Here is a 26474-nt window from a genome sequence, read left to right on the forward strand (position 1 = left end):
AATGTGTGTGCACAATTTCACGGAAATCACACGATGTGTTCATGATTTGCAGCATTTTGTTTGAAACTGAGCACTCCTGCGAACTTTGGAAGCCAATCTTAGCCAATCAGGATGGAGTCTGAGAAATCTGAAAGACCTGTTTCGTTGAATGGCTCTAGAGAGACTGTGTACCAATTTGCGTGATGTTTGGACAAAATCTGTAGGTGTACTGTCCAAAAACTTGTTTTGCACAAAGCGGCCTCCTGGTGGCGCTATAACAGGCCGTTCTGGAAATTTTGGGGCAGAGGTTCAGCGTTGGCATCCAGGGAGTGTGTGTGCAAAATTTGGCATTGACCGGGTTAACGGTGCCAGAGATTAGCTGTTCACAGACGGAAGGACGGACACACGGACGGACACACGGACACACGGACGGACGGAGTGCAAAAGACAAATACTCTCTCCCCATGCCTTCGGCCTGGTGGAGACAAAAATCGCTACAGCCTCAGTAATGGACCAGTGAAATTAGGGTATTTTATGATGCCTCTAATAGGGATTGCATTGACAGCTGCAGTACACCGTTGAAACGGACCAGAAGTGGGGCCGCTGTCTCACTTGGAGGCGTGAAATTTGTAGTCCCTGTGACAGTTACACATCTCCTCCACCAGGGGGCGAAATGCATTAAAGCCACAGTGCCTGGGTCCATTGTTGCGCATGCGTCGAATGAACACATTGATCCGGAACTTCCGTTCCGTGTCGTTTTTTTTCCACAACAAAGAAACGTTCGTTTTTTCATGGTGTGAACACAGCGTGGTGGAAACTGTCTCATAAAGGAGGTCAAAACGTGTCAAATGGAGTCTGTACGGCTGAAGATAATTGAACACATGACGTCGGTGGGAGAGGACATATTGTGTGTTTTAGAAAAACAACAAAGTGTTGATGTTTGTCGTGTGAAACGTGATGTCAGAGTGTTTGTGTTGGAGCGCCTCAGTATGGTCGCAGAGGTAATCTGCAGCCTCTTCAAGAGAGAGATGGAGACTCTACACAACATCAAACTACACACTGCAGGTATGTGTTACACACACATCAAACTACACACTGCAGTAGTAGGCCTATATGTGTGTTACAGACACAACATCCAAACTACACACTAGGGCTGTGCGATATGACGATATGTAGGGGATAATATCAGGCTAGGTAAAGCATAGACCTAGAATGCCTGTGATCATTTAATTAACTTTGTAAATTTTCATGTATCATAGGCATAGAACGGTCGTGCTTACCATCATGTTGGACGTAAACTTGGCGGCCTGAATGTGATAAATGCTCCGTTTGTACCCATTAAATAATTACAAAAACGTGGAGTGAAATATGGTCCTCTAGTTTGATATCCATGTGAAAGTTCTGTCACAAAACGTGTATTTAGTCAATTATCTCCACTTTTTCAAGAGATGCACACGGACGTCTTTCTCTCCGGGCGAGGGGGGACTGGAATGATCGATGAACTGATTTTAGACGTCATCACCAATTGACAAGGGAAACACAAAAGTTTGGGTCACACAATTGGCAGGTGGTGTGATTAATTACCCAGCACCTATCGCAAGGCACCTGCCAATTGTGTGACCCAAACTTTTGTGTTTCCCTTGTCAATTGGTGATGACGTCTAAAATCAGTTCATCGATCATTCCAGTCCCCCCTCGCCCGGAGAGAAAGACGTCCGTGTGCATCTCTTGAAAAAGTGGAGATAATTGACTAAATACACGTTTTGTACCAGAACTTTCACAACTAGAGGACCATATTTCACTCCACGTCTTTGGAATTATTTAATGGGTGAGTACAAACAGAGCATTTATCACATTAAGGCCGCCCAGTTAACGTCCGACATGAAAGTAACCGCGACCGTTCTATGGCTCTGTATGTGAAATACTGTATGTAACAACAGAGCCATTCTAGGGCTAGGTAAAGCAAAGCAAAGTTCTTTGTTTACCCTGGGTGAATGGACTAAGCTCGAGATGCTTGTTTACAGCCAGACCCTGCTCATAGAACATTTCATGGTAGGGGTTCAATGCCTTGCTCAAGGGCACTTCAGCGGTGGTAATTTTAACGTGCCGGTCCGGGGATTCGAACTGGCGACCTTCCGATAACAAGACCGCTCCGCAAACCGTTCGTCCACCGCTGCCCCTGGTCATTGTCGGGAGATAATTCAGATAATTCATGATGAAGTTGTGGTCATCATGTTAAAAAAAGAAAAACATCCACTTGACAAATGCACAGCTGGGCATGCAGAGTTGACGAGTGACGCGCTCTCTCTCTCTCTCTCTCTCTCTCTCTCTCACTATCGCCTGTAGTCAATTCAACTTTGTTAAGCTTCCCAACGTCGTAACGTTTAACAAACTACTCTACAACAGAAAGTGTTAACATTTTGAATCCCTATGCAGAGCTTAAAATTAACTGAAACAACTATGGAGCAGTGAGTGACATGAAGTATTTGTTTTTTCCTTATTTCTTTATTTTTGCTATTTTAATTGTCATAATAATAATAATATTTTATTTTGTATTATTTTTGTAATTGCTCTAGGCCTGTCTGTGCATGGGCAGGGCATCAGTATTATGTCCATATCATTAGACTGGATATCATAATTTTGCATAATAGTCTGCATACATTTTTGATATTGGCATGTAAGTAAGTAAGTACACAAAATTGCAAGTACTCTGCCTGGGGAATAAAGAAGATCTAAGAAAAATGTCTTAGATAGAAAATTGGTATCGAAAAAAAATATGCTATATATATCGAGTATATCGTTATCGTGATATAAAATGTTCTATATCATGATATGAGATTTTGTCATCGCCCAGCCCTAACACATTGCAGGTATGTGTTACACACATCCAAACTACACACTGCATGTATGTGTGTTAGACACAAACATCAAACTACACACTGCAGGTGTGTCTGTTACATACACAGAATCAAACTACACACTGCAGGTGTGTCTGTTACATACACAACATCAAACTACACACTCAAGCTAGCCTTAAGTTAAGACTCGCTATGTATTTGATCAAATTTGACATTTTCATATCTATGAGCGTCTTAGTGCTCTTTCCCCTGTGGACACTCCAAATGTTATAGAGACCTACAGGGTGCTTGTATAATATATTTGTCCGTAGTTTTCAGACGTCTTTTAACAGCATTTTTCGGCAAATCATTTCGGCACTACAGCGGTAAAATAGGAGTATGAATCGGCCCTAACACCTCTTTTTGAAAACTACTCCCCCTAAACCCATAAATCTGATTTACAAGCTCACATCGTGTCAGGATGCAACACATTTTTTAGCTTGTAGATCGGCTATGTTTTGTTACTTTTCACAATTTCTTGGACATTTTTCAATTTATTTAGGGGATGACACTAAGGTCTCAGAGGTCCCGTCGGGCAAGCACATCTTATATTCTACTTGCAAAAGGTCATGCCCACTTGCTCGAAAAGTCAATAATTGTCCATTATAAAATGATGGGGCTGTGCGGTTAAAAGAAAATCATACCTGGTTACAGGGCTCCAGACTAACTTTTTCACAGGTAGCACTGGTGCCACCTACCTTTTCATTTGGTAGCGCCACCATAAATTAGGTAGCACCATTTTTTTCTTTGTATAGCGTGGTATTAATACATGATCTTATCATGCCCCCACATCGGGGGCCATTTATTTATGTAGTGGTTTCCACCATTAAAGGTTTGAATCATAAAACCCCCTACAAAGGTCACTGTGTAAAAAACAGCAACCTACCTGGTTATACTTCAAAACACTGTAGATGGTTTCAACCCAACCCAAAGTCACTCAGTCAATAAAGGCAATACCTATTTATATTCCACACACAGAAAGTCAGTTTAAGGTTTTGAGTTGAAAATTAAATGCAGTCCAAACCTTTGGGATTAATAAAGTGACAATTTGTACAATATCTCCATTACCATTATCCAAATGAATTCCTTATTATAATATTTTTACATTTTGGAAAAAATATTTTGCAATGTGAAATGCCACCGAATTCTTAATCATTTTCCTTGTCTTCATGGGCCAACTTGTGAAAGCTGCATGCTTTTATTGTGAAGGCAAAAGTTTCTGAATGCTCTCAGAGCCTACATATTTCAGAGCCTACATAAGCTCACAACGCGTCGCGTCCGTGACGCGTTGTGAGCTTGTAGATCAGCTATTTTCAGCACGGAACACTTTGTACGACGAAGAATAAATCAGGCATCAGTGCTCTTCACTCACTGGGAGGGAGATTAATGTCTTTTGTTGGCCGATCATCATGTATGGACACATAGGCTACCTCCTCGATGCAAACATAACAAGCTTTGGAAGCTATTTTTCGTGGCACATGTTCACATCAAACAACAAGTTTACCTCCTCACTCAGTGTTTGGGTCGGGAGTCGGCTGTCTGTGTAGATCATGACTGATCATCATGCAGTTAGATATGCGCGCTGCGCGCTCCAGTGAAATTGTACAGCTGAGAAAGATTAGTTAATTTGTGTTGGATAAGCTGCGTTCAGACCTGAATATATATTCGCCTCGGTTCGTCCAGTTTGTACCGCGGCAGGTCGCGCCGTGCCCGTTTGCGCAATTCTCGTCTTTGCATTGACTTTGTATGTAATGGCGCCGCTCTGACCATCCAAGTCTGAAGGGCTTATTGGTGGGTTATTATTATTGTGAACGATCGTTCTTTGAACACTGGGCGTCAGGCGAACGTCCAATGTTTTTATCAATGGAACGGGCAAGCACTGCGGGATGTTTCCCCCCCCCCCCCCACTCATCCTTCCAGCAAGTCGCACCCGTGCGACCTCATTATATTTTAACTCGCACGTTACTCAAATTAAGTATCATATGCGACCTATTAAGTCGCACGCTGGAGCCCTGCCTGGTTATGCTGAATACCTACATAGCTATGAATATGTGATTATGGGTTCACAATTATTTTATGTTTGCAAGTGTAGCCACAATGAAACAGCACATAATAGGTAAACAGTGCTCTTATGTGACATTTCACAGAGCAGAAGACAGAGTGCTGTGGCTACGTTCAGGTGTTTAGACAGATATCTTGTGTTGTGCTTATAGACGGTTGCGTCTGGTGCCCTGGTGTTTATATCACGATGGGGGACAACGATATTAGCACTTACCTAGTGACTGCACCTTTCAACTGAACAGAGTATGGTAGATACTAAGTTAGTTTGATTTGATTACATGAAGGTATAATGTAAGGTTGCTGAGAGCCAACAGTTCATTCTACTGGTGATTTCCACAGAGCACCACAGGGAGAGGTCTACTGTATCTAGAGAGATGACCTCCAAAACATCAACGTTGTCAGAGGAACAGCGAGAGACGGACCAGGGACGTGGACTGCTTTATGCAGCGATGCAACCTGTAGTGAAGCTGTACAAGATAGGTATGTACTGTTTTATTTAAATATGATAATTCTCAAATCATGCAAACTGAATGGTCGGACTCGGCACCAGGTATTCCTAAACGTAACCGCATTAAAGTCCTTATTATATTCCTTCATTGCAGGCCAGAGTGCGGAGTCCAGCCTGAAGGTGAAGAAGTTTTGGAGTGTTAAACAGGAATCTGAAAACCACCTGGACATCAGTAGGTTTTATTCTCTCTTGCTCTCTCTCTCTCTTCCTTTCTCCTTTTATTGAAAGGCTAATAGGCACGTCCAAACTGGAATATGCTCCGATTATGTGTTAAAATAGAATGTTTGCAGTTGGCCCTAGGTTGGCACCTAGGTTGGCACCTAGGTTGCTAAGCCTGACAGTGTGTTGCGGGTTCGACTCCCGTACTATATCTAATAAAGGCAGAAAAAGTCCCAAAAATATCTAAATAAATAATTTAGTTTTCAGTAATTGGGTTTTTTTATGAATGAGAATAGACGTATGGTTTAGAAATGGACAATGTATTTACAGCTGAAGTTTGTCCAACTACCAAAGCTAAACACTGCGTGAAATAATGTTCAAAGTTCAAACATGTAATGCTTTGCTCTCATTGTACCTTTTCCCCCCTAGACTTCCTGCACCTGCCTGTGTGTAAAGAGGAGGTTTCCCCTGAACATGAGGAGAGGAGTCACAGTCTGGTCCAGCAGGAACCTCAACCTCCACACATTAAAGATGAACAAGAGGAGCTACTTCAAAGACCAGAACAAGTGATGACGTTACTAGCAGTGAAAAGTGAAGATGATGAAAACAGAGAGACAGAGGCTGAAGCCAGCACCTCAACTCAACACATGAAAACACAAACTGATGTGGAGGACTGTGGAACATCACAACCAACCAGAGATGAGCAGCTCCTCTCTCCACACTGTTCTGAATCTGACGACACTGAAGACTGTGATGGCTGGGAGGAGACCAGGGAAGGTCAGTCGGCTGTAAACACAATGGTTTCACACAAGACACAACATGGTTTTAGTTGTACAGAGTGTGGCAAATGTTTAGTCTCAAGGCAAGTCTTTAGAGGCACACAGTTGTTCATACAGGGGAAAAGCCCTTTAATTGCAAAGTTTGTGCTAAAGGCTTTAGTCAAATGTTTACTCTAAAATCAGACATGAGGACTCATACAGGGGAAAGGCCTTTTAATTGCAAAGTTTGTGCTAAAGGCTTTAGTCACGTGTACTCTAAAACATGGGTTCCCAAAGTGGGGTCCGGGGACCCTGGGGGTACTTGAGGGAGTCCCAGGGGGTCCCCAGCTCAATTAGAGATAGTTAGGAACCAAATGGACCCTTATGGGTCTGTAACTCAGAGAGTGTACAAATTAACAGTGGTTTTACAATATAAATTGGGGTACCAGAGATAGAAATTCCATTAAATGGTGATCCGTAGCATAATGCGTGTGAAACTGGGGGTCCATGAAATTATTATGTTTCGGAATCACTACTAGAGCCGTACAAATCCTCCCTTATCAGGGTCACTGGCATATGTTTTCAAATGGGGAGTCCGTGGCCTAATAAATGTTGATTTGGTGGTCCTTGAGACGAAACAGTTTGGGAACCACTGCTCTAAAATCACACATGACGACTCATACAGGGGAAAAGCCATTTAGTTGCTACGTTTGTGCTAAAGGCTTTAGCCGAATGACTCCTCTGAAATCACACATGAGGATTCATACGGGGGAAAAGCCATTTAGTTGCAAAGTTTGTGGTAAAGGCTTTAGTTTCAGTGGTGAGCGAAAAAAACACGAGGACTCATACAGGGGAAAAGCGCTTTAATTGCAAAGTTGTGGTAAAGGCTTTCGTGACAGTGGCCATCTGAAATGACACATAAGAACTCATACAGGGGAAAATCCATTTAGTTGCAAAGTTTGTAGTAAAGGCTTTAGGTAAAGTGGTCCTCTGAAATCACACTCATACAGTTCCTTTATTTGTACAGTTTATGGTAAAGGATGTAGTCAAATGCGAGATGTAAAAAAAGAAAAACATGGTGTCATACAGGGGGAAAGCACTTTACTTGTACTATCTAGGTAAGTGGTTCTCAACCTTTTTACACCCAAGTACCACCTCAGATTTTATTACCACCACCTGCGGTTATTGATGCTTTTTTGGCGGGTTTATGATGGATTCCGGGTACATATATATATATATATATATATATATATATACATACACACTGTTATCAAAATGATAATGACAATATGACCACCATTATTTCCCCCCCACACAAGCCCTTATTGGCCCCCACATAAGCCCTTATCCCCCCCCCCCCCACACAAGCCCTTATTTGCCCCCCACATAAGCCCTTATTTGCCCCCACACACAAGCCCTTATTTGCCCCCCACACAAGCCCTTATTGGCCCCCCACATAAGCTTTTTTGCCCCCCCACACAAGCCCTTATTGGCCCCCACACAAGCCCTTATTGCCCCCCCACACAAGCCCTTATTGGCCCCCCACACAAGCCCTTTTTGCCCCCCACATAAGCCCTTGTTTTCCCCCCACACAAGCCCTTATTGGCCCCCCACAAGCCCTTATTGGCCCCCACATAAGCTTGTATTGGCCCCCCACATATGTCCTTATGTGGCAAAAAAAAGGAAAAAAATAAAAATAAATACAACTTTTTTTTATTTATTTATTTTTTTAGAGAAAGGGCACTTTCTGCAAAAGGGCAGGTACTCAAGCCCCCCTAGCCCCCCCCTCTGCCTGTGCCTGAACACACACACACACACACACACACCCCTGCCTCTCTCTCTCTCCTGCAAGCACGCACACACAGTCAGGCTGTCAACATTAGCTTTAGCTTAGCAGTCATTAGCATGGTCTGGGTAGCATCAAGCTTTCACAACTAACTGCTATGTTTGTTTTGCCCAATGCCCACTTCAAAGAGCTTCTGATCTTACACATTGTGAAGCAAATTAATTAATAACGAGCCCAACGGAGGCATTCAGCCTATAGCTGACGACTGCTCGGTGCTCACTGCTAAACTGCCCAGTGCCCACACTAACTCCGCACCCCGCACAGGCTGACGGACTGAGTGGGAATGAGAGAGAGAGAGAGAGAGGGGAGACTGAGAGAGAGGCGGGGCTATTGGAATCGCTGCATGCATTCACAATGCATGCGTCTCTCAACCGTTTATGTCAAACTTCACCGTTTTTTTTTCACCACCCTTTTTTTCATTTTTGGGAAGATTCTTCCGCGTACCACCTGTGGGGGGTCCAAGTACCACAGGTGGTACGCGTACCACAGGTTGAGAACAACTGCTCTAGGTCGTCGGACGTAGCCTGGTTAATAAACCAGACCGAATCAGCCGTTGGCAAAAAAAAGTTGCCTACCAGCGGATTACGGTCTGGCGAGGCTCAGTAGCACGCCTCTTTCCTACAGCAGAGAACAGGTCGGACCAATCGGGACACGGTATGCAATATAGGCGGGCTTTGGTACAGTGACGTTCAATGCTTGAGACTTTTGACTGACAGTAGCTCTGACCAATTGCGTCAAAGAGAAAATGTTCCCCGGGAAATGAAATCCAAGTGGAGCCAGCCCAGACTGATATACCGCGACAGTGTTGTGTGATATTAGTCTGGCTTATTAGCCAGGCTACGTCGGACGAGCCCTCCATCGTCGCTTCCAGTCATCCCGATTCTCCATACATCTGACCAGCTTGTTGGTGCTTTGCGCTTCTGCGTCTTTCTTTCTTTTCTTTTTTCGGCTTAAACCTTCATTTTATATTTTTTTATAGAGGGACAGACGGTAGTGTAACCCAGCCAACATGGCAACCCGAAAATGGCAACCCATGTCAACTGTCAATCAGGACGGTATAAAGGTGACATCAGTTCCTACACTCTCCACTCCCCCCTCATTCAAGATGGCCGAAATGTTTGGCATGGCAGCAGCAGGTTCCTCCTTGGTTACTCTTCGGTGAGTTATATAGGCTTGGTGTCATGTTAACTTGGATCAACTGGTTAACTGTTTGAGTTTATATTTAAAGTATTTGATTTATGATTTATGTTTGAACTTTTGGTTTAATAATTAATATTGATATTATAAAATACTTTGTATTTTATTTTCTAAGAAAGCATGCATGTAATGATATAAACTGTTACTAGAAAAATGATTAAAGAGATCGATACTGATCACATCGAACTCTTTATTCATTAATAGTTTTTGATTTAAAGTTGTACAACAATGATTTTTGAACAAAATACTGGTTTAGACACCTGGCCTTGCAGGTCAGGTTTTTGTGTCCTTAAAAGGAATTCCCCTTGGATGGTTCTGGTACCGGCTGGTACCTGAACCTGGCGAGCCGACCCGGATCTCGACGCCCCCCTTCCCTCCACAAATGTGGTAACCCTGTTCTCCACACTGGAGAGAGACTGAATTCCCCCCTAGAAACATAGGAACTCAACATGGACTCTCAAAGTCACCACCTTTAAAGGGGCCCCCATTTTGTATTTTTTATTTTCTATAAATGTTCAAAGTTGTTTAAGTTCTGTTTTTTGAGTCAATAATAATATTTCCGTTAACCTTTAACTCCAGTTTCTGCCTCCTTATTTCTCTGGTTTTCACTCACACATTGAGCTCCTTCCGAACCTGGTTTATGCGCAGTCAATTCCAATACCATATACCAACCTTTAATTAGTTATCCATTGCGCCACTTGCTACAGTAGGCTGACAGGAAATGAGGGAGAGAGATGGAGGAGTGACTTGCAGTAAAGTCCGTCGGGATCGGGAGTCAAACCCGCGGCACACTGCCAGACTCGGGCTACGGGCCAAGGTGCCTGGACCGCTGAGACACAGCCCAGGCCGCGTCTTTCTTGATTACATCCACATATGTTAATGTTGGACATCCTCTTGATCGATGCTCTCGATCCGATTCCGATCATTTGAAAAAGACATGATCGGACCCGATTTCCGATCACGTTATCGGATCGGGCCAATTCACTGTTAAGTTAGCACTTTTTGTTGCGTGTAACAAATTGCTGCTGGATTCATACATTTTACAAACTGCCTACAATTCAATTTAATCCAAACCCCATTTAACCGTCTTGCCGCCGGGCACGAGGAAAACGAGAACCTACTCTTTCTAACTGCTCCGCCAAACGCAAATTTCTCGTTTTCGAATTGTTTAATCACTTTTTGATCCGTTTCGATGGGTAGCTGATGTTGCTACCGCAAACAATACTCTGGGACACAAACACACAATGGCATCGGCCATTTTGAAGATGCGCGCGCATCCACTCGCATTGCCTGCTCTGTCTTCAGATGCCTTTATCTCAGAAAGAAAGGGCAGTTTCTGGCCCAGACAAGCGTTTTCAACGGCCTGTAGCAGGCGCTCGCGGTTGGCTTTATCCACCATCGACCGAGAGAACAACAACCGGTGAAGACAACACACACAACAGTTTGTCACAGGAACATGCGATTACGGATATGTGGCTCTTCAAAGTGTTACGTGCGATAAAACCCTGGCAGTACGCGATCGAGGGATTAATTAATGCTAGCGGTAAATGGGTTTTCTTTTTTTCATACTCCATTCAATGATCATTTTTGCTGGAGGAAACCATGCAAGGCACCAACATGCACTTCGGGAGCAATTAGGGGTTCAGTAACCTGCTCAATGACACTTCGAAACTAACTGGGGGAGCCCGGGTTTGAACTGGGAACCTTGCGGTTCCTATCCGGTACCTGAGCCACTGCCGCACGGGGTGTAAACACACCATGATTCAGTTAAATTAATCAATAGCAGTATTATTTCCATAGTAAACACACCATGACTCAGCTAAACTAATCAAACTATTTCCATATTAACTCTTTTTGTGCCGCTAGGTGGCAGCAGAAGTGTAGTTAAGCTGTGTCAGTCCTTTGTTCCTCTTTTGGCTTTTGGATAGGTGGGTGATGTGAAATGAAAGAAAGAAATATTAATAACTTAAGGCATGAAAGGGTCTTGCACCTCAATATCTTGTTGTTTTCCTGCCCCCCTATGACCCTCCCCGTACCCTTAGGCCCTCAGATGGGGCCCTGCGTGAAATAATGCTCAAACATTGAATGGTTTGCTCTCATTGTACCTTTCCCCCCCTAGACTTCCTGCACCTGCCTGTGTGTAAAGAGGAAGTTTCCCCTGAACATGAGGAGAGGAGTCCCAGTCTGGTCAAGCAGGAACCACAACCTCCACACATTAAAGATGAACAAGAGGAGCTACTTCAAAGACCAGAAGAAGTGATGACGTTACTAGCAGTGAAAAGTGAAGATGATGATGATGAAAACGGAGAGACAGAGGCTGAAGCCTCAACGCAACACATGAAAACACAAGCTGATGTGGAGGACTGTGGAACATACCAACCATCTAGTGGTGAACACATTAAAACACAAGCTGATGTAGAGGACTGTGGAACATCACAACCAACCAGAGACGAGCAGCTCATCTCTCCACACTGTTCTGAATCTGACGACACTGAATACAGTGATGACTGGGAGGAGACCAGGGAAGGTCAGTCAGCTGTAAACACACTGGATTCACACAAGACACAACATGTGGAAGAACAAACATTGTCTTCAAGCCACAAGCTGTCTCAGGACCTGCCATCATCAACACAAACTCACTCCACGAAGAGCCACACAGACAAGAAAGGTTTTAGTTGTACAGAGTGTGGCAAAATGTTTAGTCGCAAGGTTATTCTGAAGAGGCACACAGTTGTTCATACAGGGGAAAAGTCCCTTAATTGCAACGTTTGTGGTAAAGGCTTTAGTCGAATGAGTCATCTAAAATCACACATGAGGACTCATACAGGGGAAAAGCCCTTTAGTTGCAACGTTTGTGGTAAAGGCTTTAGTCAAAGTGGTGATGTAAAAATACACATGAGGACTCATACAGGGGAAAAGCTCTTTAGTTGCGAAGTTTGTGGTAAAGGCTTTAGTCGAATGAGTCATCTAAAATCACACATGAGGACTCATACAGGGGAAAAGCCCTTTAGTTGCAACGTTTGTGGTAAAGGCTTTAGTCAACGTGGTGTTATAAAAATGCACATGAGGACTCATACAGGGGAAAAGCCATTTAGTTGTGAAGTTTGTGGTAAAGGCTTTAGTCACAATTTTGTTCTAAAAAAACACATGAGGACCCATACAGGGGAAAAGCCATTTAGTTGCAACGTTTGTGGTAAAGGCTTTAGTCAAAGTGGTGATGTAAAAATACACATGAGGACTCATACAGGGGAAAAGCTCTTTAGTTGCGAAGTTTGTGGTAAAGGCTTTAGTCGAATGTGTTATCTAAAATCACACATGTGGATTCATACAGGGGAAAAGCCTTTCAGTTGCAAAGTGTGTGGTAAAGGCTTTAGTCTGAATGGTGCTCTAAAAAAACACATGAGGACCCATACAGGGGAAAATCCATTTAGTTGCAAAGTTTGTGGTAAAGGCTTTAGTAACAGTGGTGATGTAAAAATACACATGAGGACTCATACAGGGGAAAAGCTCTTTAGTTGCGAAGTTTGTGGTAAAGGCTTTAGTCGAATGAGTCATCTAAAATCACACATGAGGACTCATACAGGGGAAAAGCCCTTTAGTTGCAACGTTTGTGGTAAAGGCTTTAGTCAAAGTGGTGTTATAAAAATGCACATGAGGACTCATACAGGGGAAAAGCCATTTAGTTGCGAAGTTTGTGGTAAAGGCTTTAGTCACAATTTTGTTCTAAAAAAACACATGAGGACCCATACAGGGGAAAAGCCATTTAGTTGCAAAGTTTGTGGTAAAGGCTTTAGTGACGGTGACCATCTGAAAAGACACATGAGGACTCATACAGGGGAAAAGCCATTTAGTTGCGAAGTTTGTGGTAAAGGCTTTAGTCGAATCTGTAGTCTAAAATCACACATGAGGACCCATACAGGGGAAAAGCCATTTAGTTGCAAAGTTTGTGGTAAAGGCTTTGGTCAAAAGGGTACTCTAAAATCACACATGCTGACCCATACAAGGGAAAAGCCATTTACTTGCAAAGTTTGTGGTAAAGTATTTAGTCAAAGTGGTAACCTAAATGCTCACAAGAGGACTCATACAGGGGAAAGGCCATTTAGTTGCAAAGTTTGTGGTAAAGGCTTTAGTGAAAGTGGTACTCTGAAATCACACATGAGGACCCATACAGGGGAAAAGCCATTTAGTTTAGTTGTTAAAACCACAAAAAGCAAACAGCCTAAAAAGAAACCGGACTAACCACCTATTGTGACCTATAAGTGTTGTTACACTGTATGTGTATGTCTGCCTGTCTGTCCTTGCCTAGCCAAACAGCCAACAAACAATAAACTGAATAAAGCAAGCACTGTCCATGGTCCTGATTTGCATTCTATACAATAGTCCTTATCTGCGACCACTGGGGGACAGCAGTTGCCAGTTAGCCTTATCTAGCCTACCCATTGATGATCATGCATGTTCCATATGCCTATATTAGCAGCACGTTATGCACAATATAAACCAATAATCACATGCATTGCACACACAGACAGCAGACAAACATCAAACACACAGCAAAACAAAATGAGGACTCATACAGGGGAAAAGCCATTTAGTTGCGAAGTTTGTGGTAAAGGCTTTAGTCGAATCTGTAGTCTAAAATCACACATGAGGACCCATACAGGGGAAAAGCCATTTAGTTGCAAAGTTTGTGGTAAAGGCTTTAGTCACAGTGGTGCTCTAAAAAATCACATGAGGACCCATACACGGGAAAAGCCATTTAGCTGTGAAGTTTGTGGTAAAGGCTTTAGTCGAATGTGTCATCTAAAATCACACATGAGGACTCATACAGGGGAAAAGCCCTTTAACACCCCGATCGTCCAGGACGAAGTTCACCGTCCTTGCTATTAGTAACACCCAGCGCCCAGTTTTATCCAAAAGACGAAGTTTATTGAAAGCGGATCGAATCGCAACATCGAGGAATGCGCAATCCTCGATGTTGTGCAACAGTGAGAAATTGTTTAGCCGACGAGAACGAAAATCTTAAATGGTAATAACTCGCAATCTAAATCATCCGGTCCAATTCTAAGACAATATCATGTGTTAGACGAGTGTCCAGTCGCTAGTCTCGTTAGATTTAATCTTACCTCCCGTTGTTGTCGATCGCATAGAGTGTTTTGGCTACATTTAGCTACTACAGCCACATCCGGCATAACATCCGGTCCGTCGGTAAAAGTGCTCCGTTGCTATAAATCGACTGGGTGCTATAATTGAATGGGTTAAATAACCCCGGGCAATTAGAGTGTTAATTGCGAAATTTGTGGTAAAGGCTTTAGTCACAGTGGTGATTTAAAAAAAACACATGAGGACTCATACAGGGGAACAGCCCTTTATTTTGCAAAGTTTGTGGTAAAGGCTTTAGTCACAGTGGTGATCTAAAAAAAATACATGAGGACTCATACAGGGGAAAAGCTATTTAATTGCAAAGTTTGTGGTAAAGGCTTTAGTCAAAGTGGTCCTCTGAAATCACACATGAGGACTCATACAGGGGATTAGTCCTTTATTTGTACAGTTTGTGGTAAAGGATGTAGTCAAATGCAAGAAAAAACATGGTGTTATTCAGGGGGAGAGCACTTTGCTTGTACTCTCTAGGGGTCTGTAGCACTGCCACATAATAATCTTTAAGGATTTATTTTATTCATTTAAAAGACCATGGCTCAAAATATTCCGTAACACCATATCCATCCTTATGTGTAATGTCCTATTTTCTTTGAGAGGTATCTGTTTTGTTTATGTTTTGGAGAAGGAAGGAGATTGATTGATTGACAGGCCGTGACGCTTCCGTGATTAAACACACGGAAGTCGCAGGCTCGAGAGACTTGTGGAGATGGAGACACAAGTGAGCAGGGAGTCCACGGGATAAACTTTGTCTATGCTATACGGTGGAATATAGCCATGGCCACCAGCTCACCGTTGACAGGAGTAACCCGGCCGGGACCGTCATCTGCTCCGGTGAGAAGTTTTGTTTGTCCGTCAAGCGAGGAGTACCGGTTGTTTTTCCATTGGAGGGATAGTTGGATTTATCTGGGATTGTTTTCGTTCGGGGGATCACCTTTACTTTTGGATTAACTTTATTATTTCCGGTTGGAGCGTCAGGGAGACGCGTGAGTAACTAAAGGAACAATACGAACAATAGAGCGAGCGTGCGTGCGTGATAGGACCGGTGCATGTGGTTTGGACATATATTGACAATATACCTGTCATGAATACTGTGTTCTAACTGATTGTCAATGTTGAGTTTATATTTCATATAGATAAACTATTATTCTGATATTTATTTCTGTGTTGGTGTCAGTGTTTCAAAGCATTCATTGTAGGCTACCCTGTGTGGTTGAAACATATCAACTTTATCTTTAAAGGAGGATCATTACTATCCCGTGATTTTTAGTAACTGTGATAGAAATATCTGACCGTTACAGGTCGTCCTCAGACAAGCCCTCCATCGTCGCTTCCAGTCATCCCGATTCTTCATACATCTGATCAGCTCGTTGGTGCTTTGTGCTCCTGCGTCTTTTTTGAGTACATCCACATATGTTAACACCCCGAACGCCCAGGGATATTTAATCCATTAAATCAGAGCGCCCAGTGTTTTATAGCAGCGGAGCACATTTAGCAGGTGCTATCCCGGATGTAGCTGAAGTAGCTTGATATAGCCAAAACACTCCCGAGGCGATCGACTGATTTGCTGGCTGGCAGTTATTGATGTCTTTGGCAGTGTCCTGCTAGTCTCATTCTCCTGGCTGCTACATTCTGGCTCACCCTTGTTATTCCCTCATACAGGGGATTGTTGGTAACATCTACGCTCTTGCTGATGTTAAGTACTGCACGCCGCATTCTGGTGTAGCACTCGTCTAGAGACTTCTGCAGGATTGGCTTCAGGGTCCAGCATTCCCTGCCCTATAGAAGAACAGATTCCATTGCATAGAACAAATTACACTGCGCTGGCCTCTTTGTGGACTTATCGAAAGCGTTCGACACTGTACATCATACTTTTACAAACATGTTAATACATCTTCTGAATGGTTTCATAGTTATTTACATACTGACATCAATCAGTGAAGTCCGGGAGCACCCAATCTGAGTTACGTCCCCAGTGCTCAATCTTAGGTCCTGTGCTCTTCACAATATATATTAATAACATTGTCTGCTTTAAATGACTTATATTGTGTTGCTGACACAGCCCAGCTTGCCACCAGTAAGCTGCAGCTTGCATTCAATACTCTCCGAGATGCCCTGGTTGAGCTCAGGCTTGTTCTAAATACAAGCAAAACTAAAAACTAATCTTTTCACCCTAGAACCACCAGACCAGAAAACGTAATCTTAAGGTGACTCCAGACCGAGGAAACTTGTCCAGACCAGTCAAAGACTAGGCTACTTAAAACTCATATCTGCACAACAACAGTCTGCCGACGAAAGAGTATTTGCCACCATGCAAATTGCAGAAAGCACTGGTTTGCAGTGTTGCCAGGTCTGCTTATGATAAGCAACTTTGGGCTAGTTGTCCTTTAACATAGCTTAATATTCATAGTTTGGGCTTATTTCTGAAGTGTATTTGCTTATTTGGGCTTGCTTTCATGATTCATTTAAAAAATAGCTGATGTAATAGGGCTCAAGTAGTGAAATAGGCCTATCTCACAGCCCGTTTTTCACGCCCACTTCCGGTAAATAGTGGTGACTTTAACATGAGCATTTACACGTTTTTTTTCTCTGGAGAATCTAAGTACATTTTCTAATGTAAAAATGTGACAGACCAATATTATTATGAAGCAAACAATATGGTAAATCAGCTCGAACAGATGGAACAAACCTTACCTTGAGAAAAAAAAGTTGTAGACTTCTTAAATTACCTCTGTTAACATGAAGCGTCTATGGAGTGACGTCACGCTATCACCACTAACCCCGAAAGGGGGCGTATTAAGGGGGGCGGGGAAATTCTGTGAGATAGGCTTATTGGCTGCTTCTTTTTGATTTGTTTTCAAAGACCTGGGCGCTTGTTTCACTAACATAATCTGGCAACACAGCACTAGACACCAAAACAAACAATGATAGCATTATTTTCGCTAGTCTTGCTTTGGAGTTGATTTGGAGACTGGAGTTGATTTATTGGTATATTATTTGAGCATTGATATTGAGATTATGGTATCTAGTTCACACACTACACCAGTATAGTCATCCCTGAAACATGACGAGCAGACTAGAAGTCCACTCTACAGTGGAATAATTTACCCCCCTCATCACTACAACATGGATAGCGTCGCTCCCGACATCGGCAACCGGCAACGAGCAAGTAGGGACTCGACAGAGTGAAGTTCTAGTTTATACATTACTTTGCCCAGGATTTTTACACGGTATCATCTAAAGCTGTAATTTATGTCCTAAGGATGCCAAAAATAGAGATAAGTAGAAAATAAAATAAGGGGGCTGCATGTGGACCACTTTGAGTACTAAACCGTTTTCTGTAATGGTGGCCTCTAATTTGCATATTTAGGAGTAAGCTTACCACTAATTACATTGCAAATACTTAAAGGAGAGAACCACCCATTTTCAACAGTCAACTATGTCATGTATATGTGTTAATAATGATGAGTCGAAATGAGCACAACACCCCCACCTTCTGTATATCTTTATTAGCCGAAAAAAGGCAGTTTTGGGGATTTTGGGGTCACGTGACCAGTGACGTCGTCAAGACTTGTTTTCCTCCGTCCGCCCGCAGTTTACAATGGGAATAACATAAACAGTGCGACTTGAATTGAAATAGAACGCTTTTTAGAGCATTTTCAGCCAATTCAGTTGTAATATGTCCAAGACCTATGTCTTATGAGCCGGAATATATATCCATACCCCATTAAAAACATCCAGGTTTTATTCCGAGCGCTATTATTCATCTCTTTACCGTCATAATTATTTTGGGCGAACGTCTGACGTCATGACGTCTCTCTCCACGGCGCGCAACTCCGAAGGAGGAAGTGATACTACGAAGCGAAGCCAAAACAAAACAAGACAAGAAATCAACGAGTAGAGAACAAGACGGATTGACGGAGAGAAAAGACAAACAAAACAAACGTGTGAGATGGAGTCGAGTAAAGAAAAAGTATCTGGAAGAGCAAGTTGGTGTGCTCATGGGTGTGCTGTCCCGGGATGTCGTGATTATAAACAATCTAAGCTGGAAGGCACCACATTTCACACATTTCCTACCGGCGATATTGCCAGATGTCGGCGGTGGCTTGTGGCCATAAGAAATGTGAACTATGCTGTGAATATGTCGGCAGCCAAGATGAAATCAGTCCGTGTGTGCAGCAAGCACTTTACAGAGGAGGACTATGAAAGGGACCTAAAGTCGTCCTTGATGGGGACCACACCACGGAGAAGACTGAAGAGCACGGCCATTCCCTCGGTGTTTCCGTGGAGTGGGACTGCTGTCCCAATCTACAGAGGTGCCTTGGCGAAACGCAGGCATGCAGAGGTAAAGTTTCAAACATGCATACATTGATGGTATCCAGTCTATCGATTACACTGTAGTTGCTTTTATGATAATTTATCGCACATGCATGGTATTGTACCTTGCTATCTTTATATTTTGAGTCAGTAGTTGTTGGGATACTATTGATGCATTTTAACTGCACTGAAACTAATGTGCAAACATGCCAGGCAATGACTCATTCCACAACAATGTATTAATTTACCATGAAATTGGTCTGGCCTGGGATCTGTGTGTGTGTGTTTGTGCGTGCGTGTGCAATGCGTGTGCATTTTCTAAATTACATGTTATTGTTTTTATTTCCAGATTATGTCCACTATAGATTTGACGACCCCAGCTAAAAATGTAAGTTCTTGTCCTCCTCCTAGGAACCAAACCGTGTTTTTGTGCACTGAATTGGATTATGTAATAGATGGAGGCACCTCATTGGCACTGTGTCATGGGAGTGTCTTTGTGGGTGGCCTCCAGTGGTTATAAATAATGACACTGGTGGCTGATTTTGACTGTGGAGGTTCACATTTGATTCACATTTTGTATTTTGCTCAGTTTAAATTATTTCTTCTTTGCACATATTTATTAGAAAGTTGTATGCCGGTAATAGGGTGCACTCACTGACGAACTTGAGCTATTGTTTGGATGCGAGTCTTTTATTTGTGCGTCATACAGTTTTATCTCAGAGATAAATGTATTGGGGGTGACGGTCACTATTGTTTTAAAGGCTACATGTACACATGTCTTGTTTCTCTCACTCACACACATAACTGTTCATACCATGTTTTACATGCTGTGCAATTTACCAATCTCCCTTTCCATGTTAATGCATACGTGTGGACTAAAGACCAATTCTTATGTGGAATGGCTTTACAGAAAGATGAAACATTTGGACTGTCTGCAGCAGGTATGCCGGTGCACCCCGACCCTGCACCCTGTCCTCGCCCATTGCAGCCTTCGTCTCCAATGTCATTGCCTAAGAAACAACAAAGGGTAACTCACTATATAAAATATATGTACGCCATTACCACATTGTTTGATTTATGTCCCAACTTATTTTGAAGACAAACGGTCGTTTCTTTTTCCAGCAAGTTGAAGCCATGGGTCTAGAGACTGTCTCAAGACCTCCATGTTCACCAGAGAGATTGGCTTTGGTAGGTTGTGTGTGTGTGTGTGTGTGTGTGTGTGTGTGTGTGTGTGTGTGTGTGTGTGTGTGTGTGTGTGTGTGTGTGTGTGTGTGTGTGTGTGTGTGTGTGTGTGTGTGTGTGTGTGTGTGTGTGTGTGTGAGATAATAATTATAATTTATTTTTTTCTGTTATTAGGAGGGAACCGATGACATGCCTCTTCAGCAGCAAATCGAAGATGAACCCACCTCATCACCAATGGATACAAGCTTTTGTAGCTCATTAGGAGATACGGAGACAAGTCCTGACTATAAACTTCCCACATCACAAAGCTCTAGTATAGACTCTAGTATAGACTCTGAGATATACAGTGATGTTTGGGATCAAAGAAAGTGGATTGTTAACGAATCAAACCTAATGCAACTCTTTAAAAGATGCCCAGAGTGTGGGTCTGGAATCATTGATACTTGTAAAATTGTTAAAGGGAGTCAAATTAAGATTAGTTGGGAGTGTGTGGAACGACACACAGGGAGTTGGCAGTCATGTCCAGATGTGAGAGAGATGCCACAGACAAATATTGTGTCAATGGCTTCTGTGCTGTTCACTGGCTCCACATTTACAGAAATCAAAGACTGGGCAGATCTTTGTAAAGTACAGTTGCCAGAAAGTACCACTTTCTATGAGTACCAGTCTTCCTACTTCCTGCCCGTTATAAAAGAAGAGTACGACCTGCAACAGAAGTCCATACTTGCCACCATGATAGAAGACGCAAATGCAGGGAAGCCAGTACACCTTTGTGGGGATGGGAGGCAAGTATACATAATATACCTACATGGCTACTGACAAACTTTTACTACATATCTGGTATTCATGTGTCTGGTGACACATTGATGATATCCAGTGATAATAGAGCACCGAAGTCTGACGTCAATATTGATAGAGGGCGCAAGTCCACAGGTTCATGTACTTTTATTTTCATTGTAATCCCCATAGGGGCATTTTAGATCGCCTCATATAAGAACTGTGTTTGAAAAATAAACATGTCATCCTGGCCGTTTCACTCATATGGATATGAGAAAAAGACGCTAATGTTACTACTGCTGCCACAATGCTTATATGAGACGATTTCAAGATGACCCCATGTTATTCTCCATAGAGAAAAACTTCCATAAACCAGGGGATGAGTGAGTGACGTCAGAACTTTGGCGCTCTAGGCTTTTTTCTTTATTTTTTTTGTTTAATCTCAACTCTTGCCTAATTGATGATATGCACACGGCTGCCATCTTGCCAGCAAGGTGCTACCTACAGTAGGTGCAACTTCCCATAGACAGCCCATTCATCCAAACAGAACAGTCCTATCTAATTGTATTAAATAATGTCAAACTCACCAACATTGCAGCTGTACGGAAAGCTTGAATTATCTTCTTTCTATCTGCAATGTGTTTGTTTAATAAAAATCCACTGTAGACATGTTATGAGCTATTCCCTGTCAAGAAATTCCTTGCAGATGATTTTTTTCTGCTGGAGTTTGGAAGTGCTCGATGACTATCACTCAACAGATGGCAGCCATGTGCATATCATCAATACCTCTCCTGTTTCTTTCATTCTTCTGAATTTCATACTTTGCTTACAGATGGAAAATGCAAAACTTCTATTCAGACATAATGAAAACAGTGCTTTGTGCTTCTATAGGTCAGACAGCCCTGGATTTTCAGCTAAATACACAACCTACAGCATTATGGATGACTGGACCAAGCGTATTATCCAATCTGATGTTATCCAGGTAAATGTAATCACACACAAGTTCCTGTTATGTAATTTCTAATTTGTTTGTTCAAAAGTCTAACGTGTGGTCATTGTTTACACAACAGGTTACTGAGACCACAAGCTCTGTGGCAATGGAGCCTCTGGGGTTCAGGAGAGGTCTAAGCAGCCTTCTGGAACAGGGCCTTCCTATTGACATAGTCACAACAGATCGGTCCTCTTCCATTCGGAAGATCATGAAAGAGGAATTTCCTCAAATAAATCATCAGGTGGACCCCTGGCATTGCAGTAAAGGTCAGATTTTAATATATTGTATAATAGAACAATGAGCCTCCACCGTCTAAAGCCCTAACCACACTAAAGGATCAAGACGGTTTTAGCGTTGTCCCTGCGGTGTGATAGGTCTTGTTGCACGTTGACCCACATAGTCCCTAGTGATTCAACGCATGGAATTAAATGGCCCAAACCACACCAAAGGGTCGAGACTGTTTTAGCGTTACTGTTTAGACCCAAGGAGTTGCATGGTGACCCTTTGGTGTGGTTAGGACTTTACAGTGATCTTTGAATGGGTAAGGGGCGTTGTTAGGCACGATGTGGAGCGAAGTAGCCTGGCTTACTACAACACCTAGACAACACATGCAGTATTTTCCAGTGCATAACTGTAGTCCTGTCTTTTAAGAATGTGGCTCTGCCATTTCATGTTCATTTCTCCATAGCTTTGTTTGATTGGCTTGGCAGAAGGTTTTTATCCGGAAAAGGAAACTGGTTTGCCACATTCTAGAAAACCAGGACTAGTTATGAATAGTTATGCATACTCATCCAGGTGTTTTTAAATGGGGTATTTTACAATATGCACATCAAGCACTGGAACTATATATATTTTTTCACTATATCTACAGTGTCCAGTTTGCAGCTAACACTTTCTTTTTTCTTGCAAAGGTATAAGTAGGAAACTGCGAACTCTGGCTAAGAAGAGGTCAAATGCAGATCTCCTGCCATGGGTGAAGAGCGTTGGAAACCACCTCTGGTATTCATGTGCAAGCTGTAGGGGAAGTGTTGTGGTATGTATGAAATTGACAATATTAAAAGGTATCTTTGAAAAACAAAAAAGGTCCGGCACACTGTCAGACACTTGCCAAAATGTTGCTCTTTATTAGGTCAACGTTTCGGTCGCTTAGATGGAAGGTCTATGCGACCAAATGTCGACCTAATAAAGAGCAACATTTTGGCAAGTGTCTGTCTGTCTGACAGTGTGCCGGACCTTTTTTGTTTTTCAAAGATACGCTTTTTAATATATGCTCTATTACCCTACACACCTGTCACCAGCCTTTTGAGGTGTGCATCGGCCTTTTGCTAAACAGAAATTGGTTACTTGATTGGTTCAGGCTACGTCTCAATGCAATGACCGACGCTCCATATCAGGACAGTTTTTCACACTATCGCCTTCGGAACGCTCGCTCCTTGCCTGTGTAGATGTGTTACACTGATTTGCGTGGCTATCAGGAACACAATAGGAAAAAATTACGTTTTCATATTTGTAAATGAACTGTTCAACTGTACAATAGAGTTGAATCATGTGACATGATCAAGACGTTTTGTGTTAGACTTTTAGCCTAAATGTCTGACTGTACCTTGTACTGTTTGCATTTCTGACTAATAAAGTAATCAATCAATCATGCAATCAATTAGACAGAACTATAGTTGACTAAACACAGACAGTATTGAATGTAATGTATCAATTGTGCATTTTACAGGAACTAAAACGGATATGGCTCTCCATTCTGTACCATATCTGTGGTATACACAGCTGGACAGAAAATGGAGAAGAGTACACCTGTGGACATGCTGAGCTGACTGAAGAACAACATAGCCGCAAGAAATGGCTCTCTAAAGGCACAGAGGTGTACAGAGTTTTCTCTGCAGTTGTCCAGAACAGATACCTGATGAAAGACCTGGATCAAATGGCTGATTTCAAGCACACAGGTAAGCTCTCTCATAAAGTGAGTTTTATTGACAGTAAGACAAGAAAGGACCTATTAACGTCTTGGCTTCCCTGTGAAATCTTTAGCAATGGATCGCAATTTAGTAGTGTGCAGTTTGTGATGTCGCCAATATGATGTCACTCTTGTTCAAATATGGAGGTGGGGCATACATACAGGAAAAGACAAATCTTTATGCTACATTTAAATTCTGAATATTGATCCGTTAGATATTTCATGTCACGATTATTTGACACAATGGAACATTAATATATAATATATGTAAATATATTTTTCAGGAATGCTTGAATCATACCACAGCACCTTACTGAAGTACATGCCCAAGAGGCTTCATTTCAGTTACCAGTGCATGGGGGGACGTACTCAACTGTCTGTGCTTGACCACAACACCAATGTCCTAAGAGAGAAAGCTACCAAAGCCACAGGTATAAATTCAGTGTCGAATTCAGTTTTTATATGATGATCATCGTGTTATCAAATTATCACTGTAATAAACAAGTTACAATAATATTAATAATACATAACCCACAAGATGCAGATTGAGTTGGTGGAATGTTGTCTGATAACTATTGCAATATATTGTTTTTTTTAATCTTTTGATAGGTGAAGAGGTCCACAAATACGTCTACCAAAAGCAGTCTGCTGACTGGGTGGAGAAGAACGTATACGATCCTAAAAAATACACATTCAGGGAGAAACTGATTGAGAAGGTACTGGAGCGACGATTGGATGAAGATGTGCTATATAAAGACCCATCTTCATGCCTACCCAGACCTGACTTTCCAAAGAACATTGCTAGAAAGCCAAGACCATCCACACAGGAGTTGTCAGAAAAACACAGGACAAGAATGTGAAGGGGGGGGGGGGCAGATTTACAGCAAGAGTACATTTGCCTCAAAATAAAATACTTGTACAGTAGATCAATCTGTCTGAAACGTATTTTATTATTTTGCATCTCAGAGACGAAACGCAGTGCTGTTGTTTCATACGATTCTGTCCACAATTCCATGCTGTATTGAGGTTGGTACAATTAGGTAGAAATGAACAGGAACATGTTCAGAATAACAATTATTTTAAATTCTCCAATTGTGTTCTTGTAAATTAAGTAATGCAGATGTTTGATAATTCAACTCTTGAGTGTAAAATAAAACCAAATGGTCCCATAAGGGTCCATTTGGTTTCATTTTACACTAGAGTTGAAGATTTATTAGGATTCATTAGGTTATCAACTCCCATCATTTACCTGGGGACCACCTGGAACCCCCTCAAGGAACACTGGTTAAACCACTGCCTTACACCATTTGTCCCCACATTTGTCTCAATGGTCAAATGTCGTAAATTTAACCAAACGATCACATAAATTCAGTTGTTCATGAGATAAGAGTGCCCCTCACTGCACATGGACCTGTAAAACATGGATTTTACAGGTCCTGGGCCTCTATTATTTCTTTGTAACCTGTGTAAAGGCCAGTCAATGATGGATATTTTGCTCTAATAGCATTAATCACACATGATGAAAGGGGAATCCGGTTGTCTGGGCCCAGTGTTTCGCCTCTGAGGATAAACTCCAGAATTATTCTGTAGGACACCAATCTGTTCTGCCTGTGGACACAAAGTAGGAAGAATGACATTAGCAGTGTGGGTTCAACTTCTTATCAATAACGCAAGATTCTAAAAGTGTTAATGTATTTATAGATACATCACACTGGTTCTCAACATTAGGCTACAGGTCCAAATGGACCCTTGTGAGTAGTGTATAAATTGACTGTAGACTCAGTGTAAAATGTACTGTGTAGCTTGTGGTCCCAGAGCATTTAAAATGTTTTCAAAGGGTGGCATATGGCATAATGAATAACAAATTGGGGGAGTACTTGAAGTACTTTTTGAGAACCACTGCTTTAGCATACATGTCATGTGGCCTACTGTATAAACAACCAGCTTATTGCAAAACCTGCTGTATAGGTCTGAGCTAAGTTTATTATGCCACTAACAAGGTATCTAGATAGATGTAGAGTGTGTGTTTGTTCAAGTATGTAGCATATATAGAGAGATCATTTCGACCTATACTAACTGATGTTATACTACTGACGTTTAACACTCCCAACGCGGATCGCGTATCAATACGTTATCAATTAATCAAACGTCGGGTGCGGATCACGTATCAATACGTTTCAATCACTTTTTTATAGCATACTTTCATTCATCTTTTTACCCACCCGGACAATGAAGAACCATCGCCCTATCATTGCTGCTTAGTCCCGCTCACGTGATCAGAAAAAAAAAACAAAAAAAAAAAAAACCCCTCCCCTCCTGAAAACAGGAGGGCGGACCGCTTTACGTGTATAAACCAGTGTAGAATGGCTGCGCCCATGCCGATGTAGCCCGTGTGTGAAAAGAATCATATTTCACCTAACCTCGCCTCACCAGGCTTTCCTCCACCTATTGGCTTTTATACTCGATTCCCCCCTCCCCTCCTGTTTCTCCTGCAGGAGGAGAGCCTTGCGAGACGGGGGCTCATGTCTCGGAAAAAAACATACGGAACGCTGTTACGCTGCCTAACACATGATCTGCAGATTCTGCACCAGATCGGCAACACACATGGACAGATGCATGTTTACTTCTTCATACTGTAGCGACCAAACGATCCCCGAGCCTACAATACTACGAACTAACAAAC

At 42.3% G+C, this 26474-nt stretch overlaps 1 protein-coding gene across 2 annotated transcripts; it reads left to right on the top strand.

The window, feature by feature from the left end:
- The first annotated feature begins 719 nt into the window (after positions 1-719).
- On the top strand, positions 720-13742 carry LOC306927017 (uncharacterized protein). 2 transcript variants are annotated; one of them, XM_079506595.1, is made up of 6 exons: positions 720-1044; positions 5276-5416; positions 5539-5616; positions 6033-6380; positions 11524-12154; positions 13499-13742. In XM_079506595.1, exons 1-6 carry the CDS (start codon positions 828-830, stop codon positions 13641-13643), a joined length of 1560 nt encoding a protein of 519 aa, XP_079362721.1. In that variant the 5' UTR covers positions 720-827; the 3' UTR covers positions 13644-13742. The 2 variants fall into 2 exon arrangements, with proteins under 2 accessions (XP_079362721.1, XP_079362720.1); XM_079506594.1 differs by having other exon boundaries at positions 11524-13742.
- The last annotated feature ends 12732 nt before the right edge of the window (positions 13743-26474 follow it).

Source organism: Electrona antarctica (assembly GCF_951216825.1).
Source record: "Electrona antarctica genome assembly, chromosome: 7".
NCBI classification, from domain to species: Eukaryota; Metazoa; Chordata; class Actinopteri; order Myctophiformes; family Myctophidae; genus Electrona; species Electrona antarctica.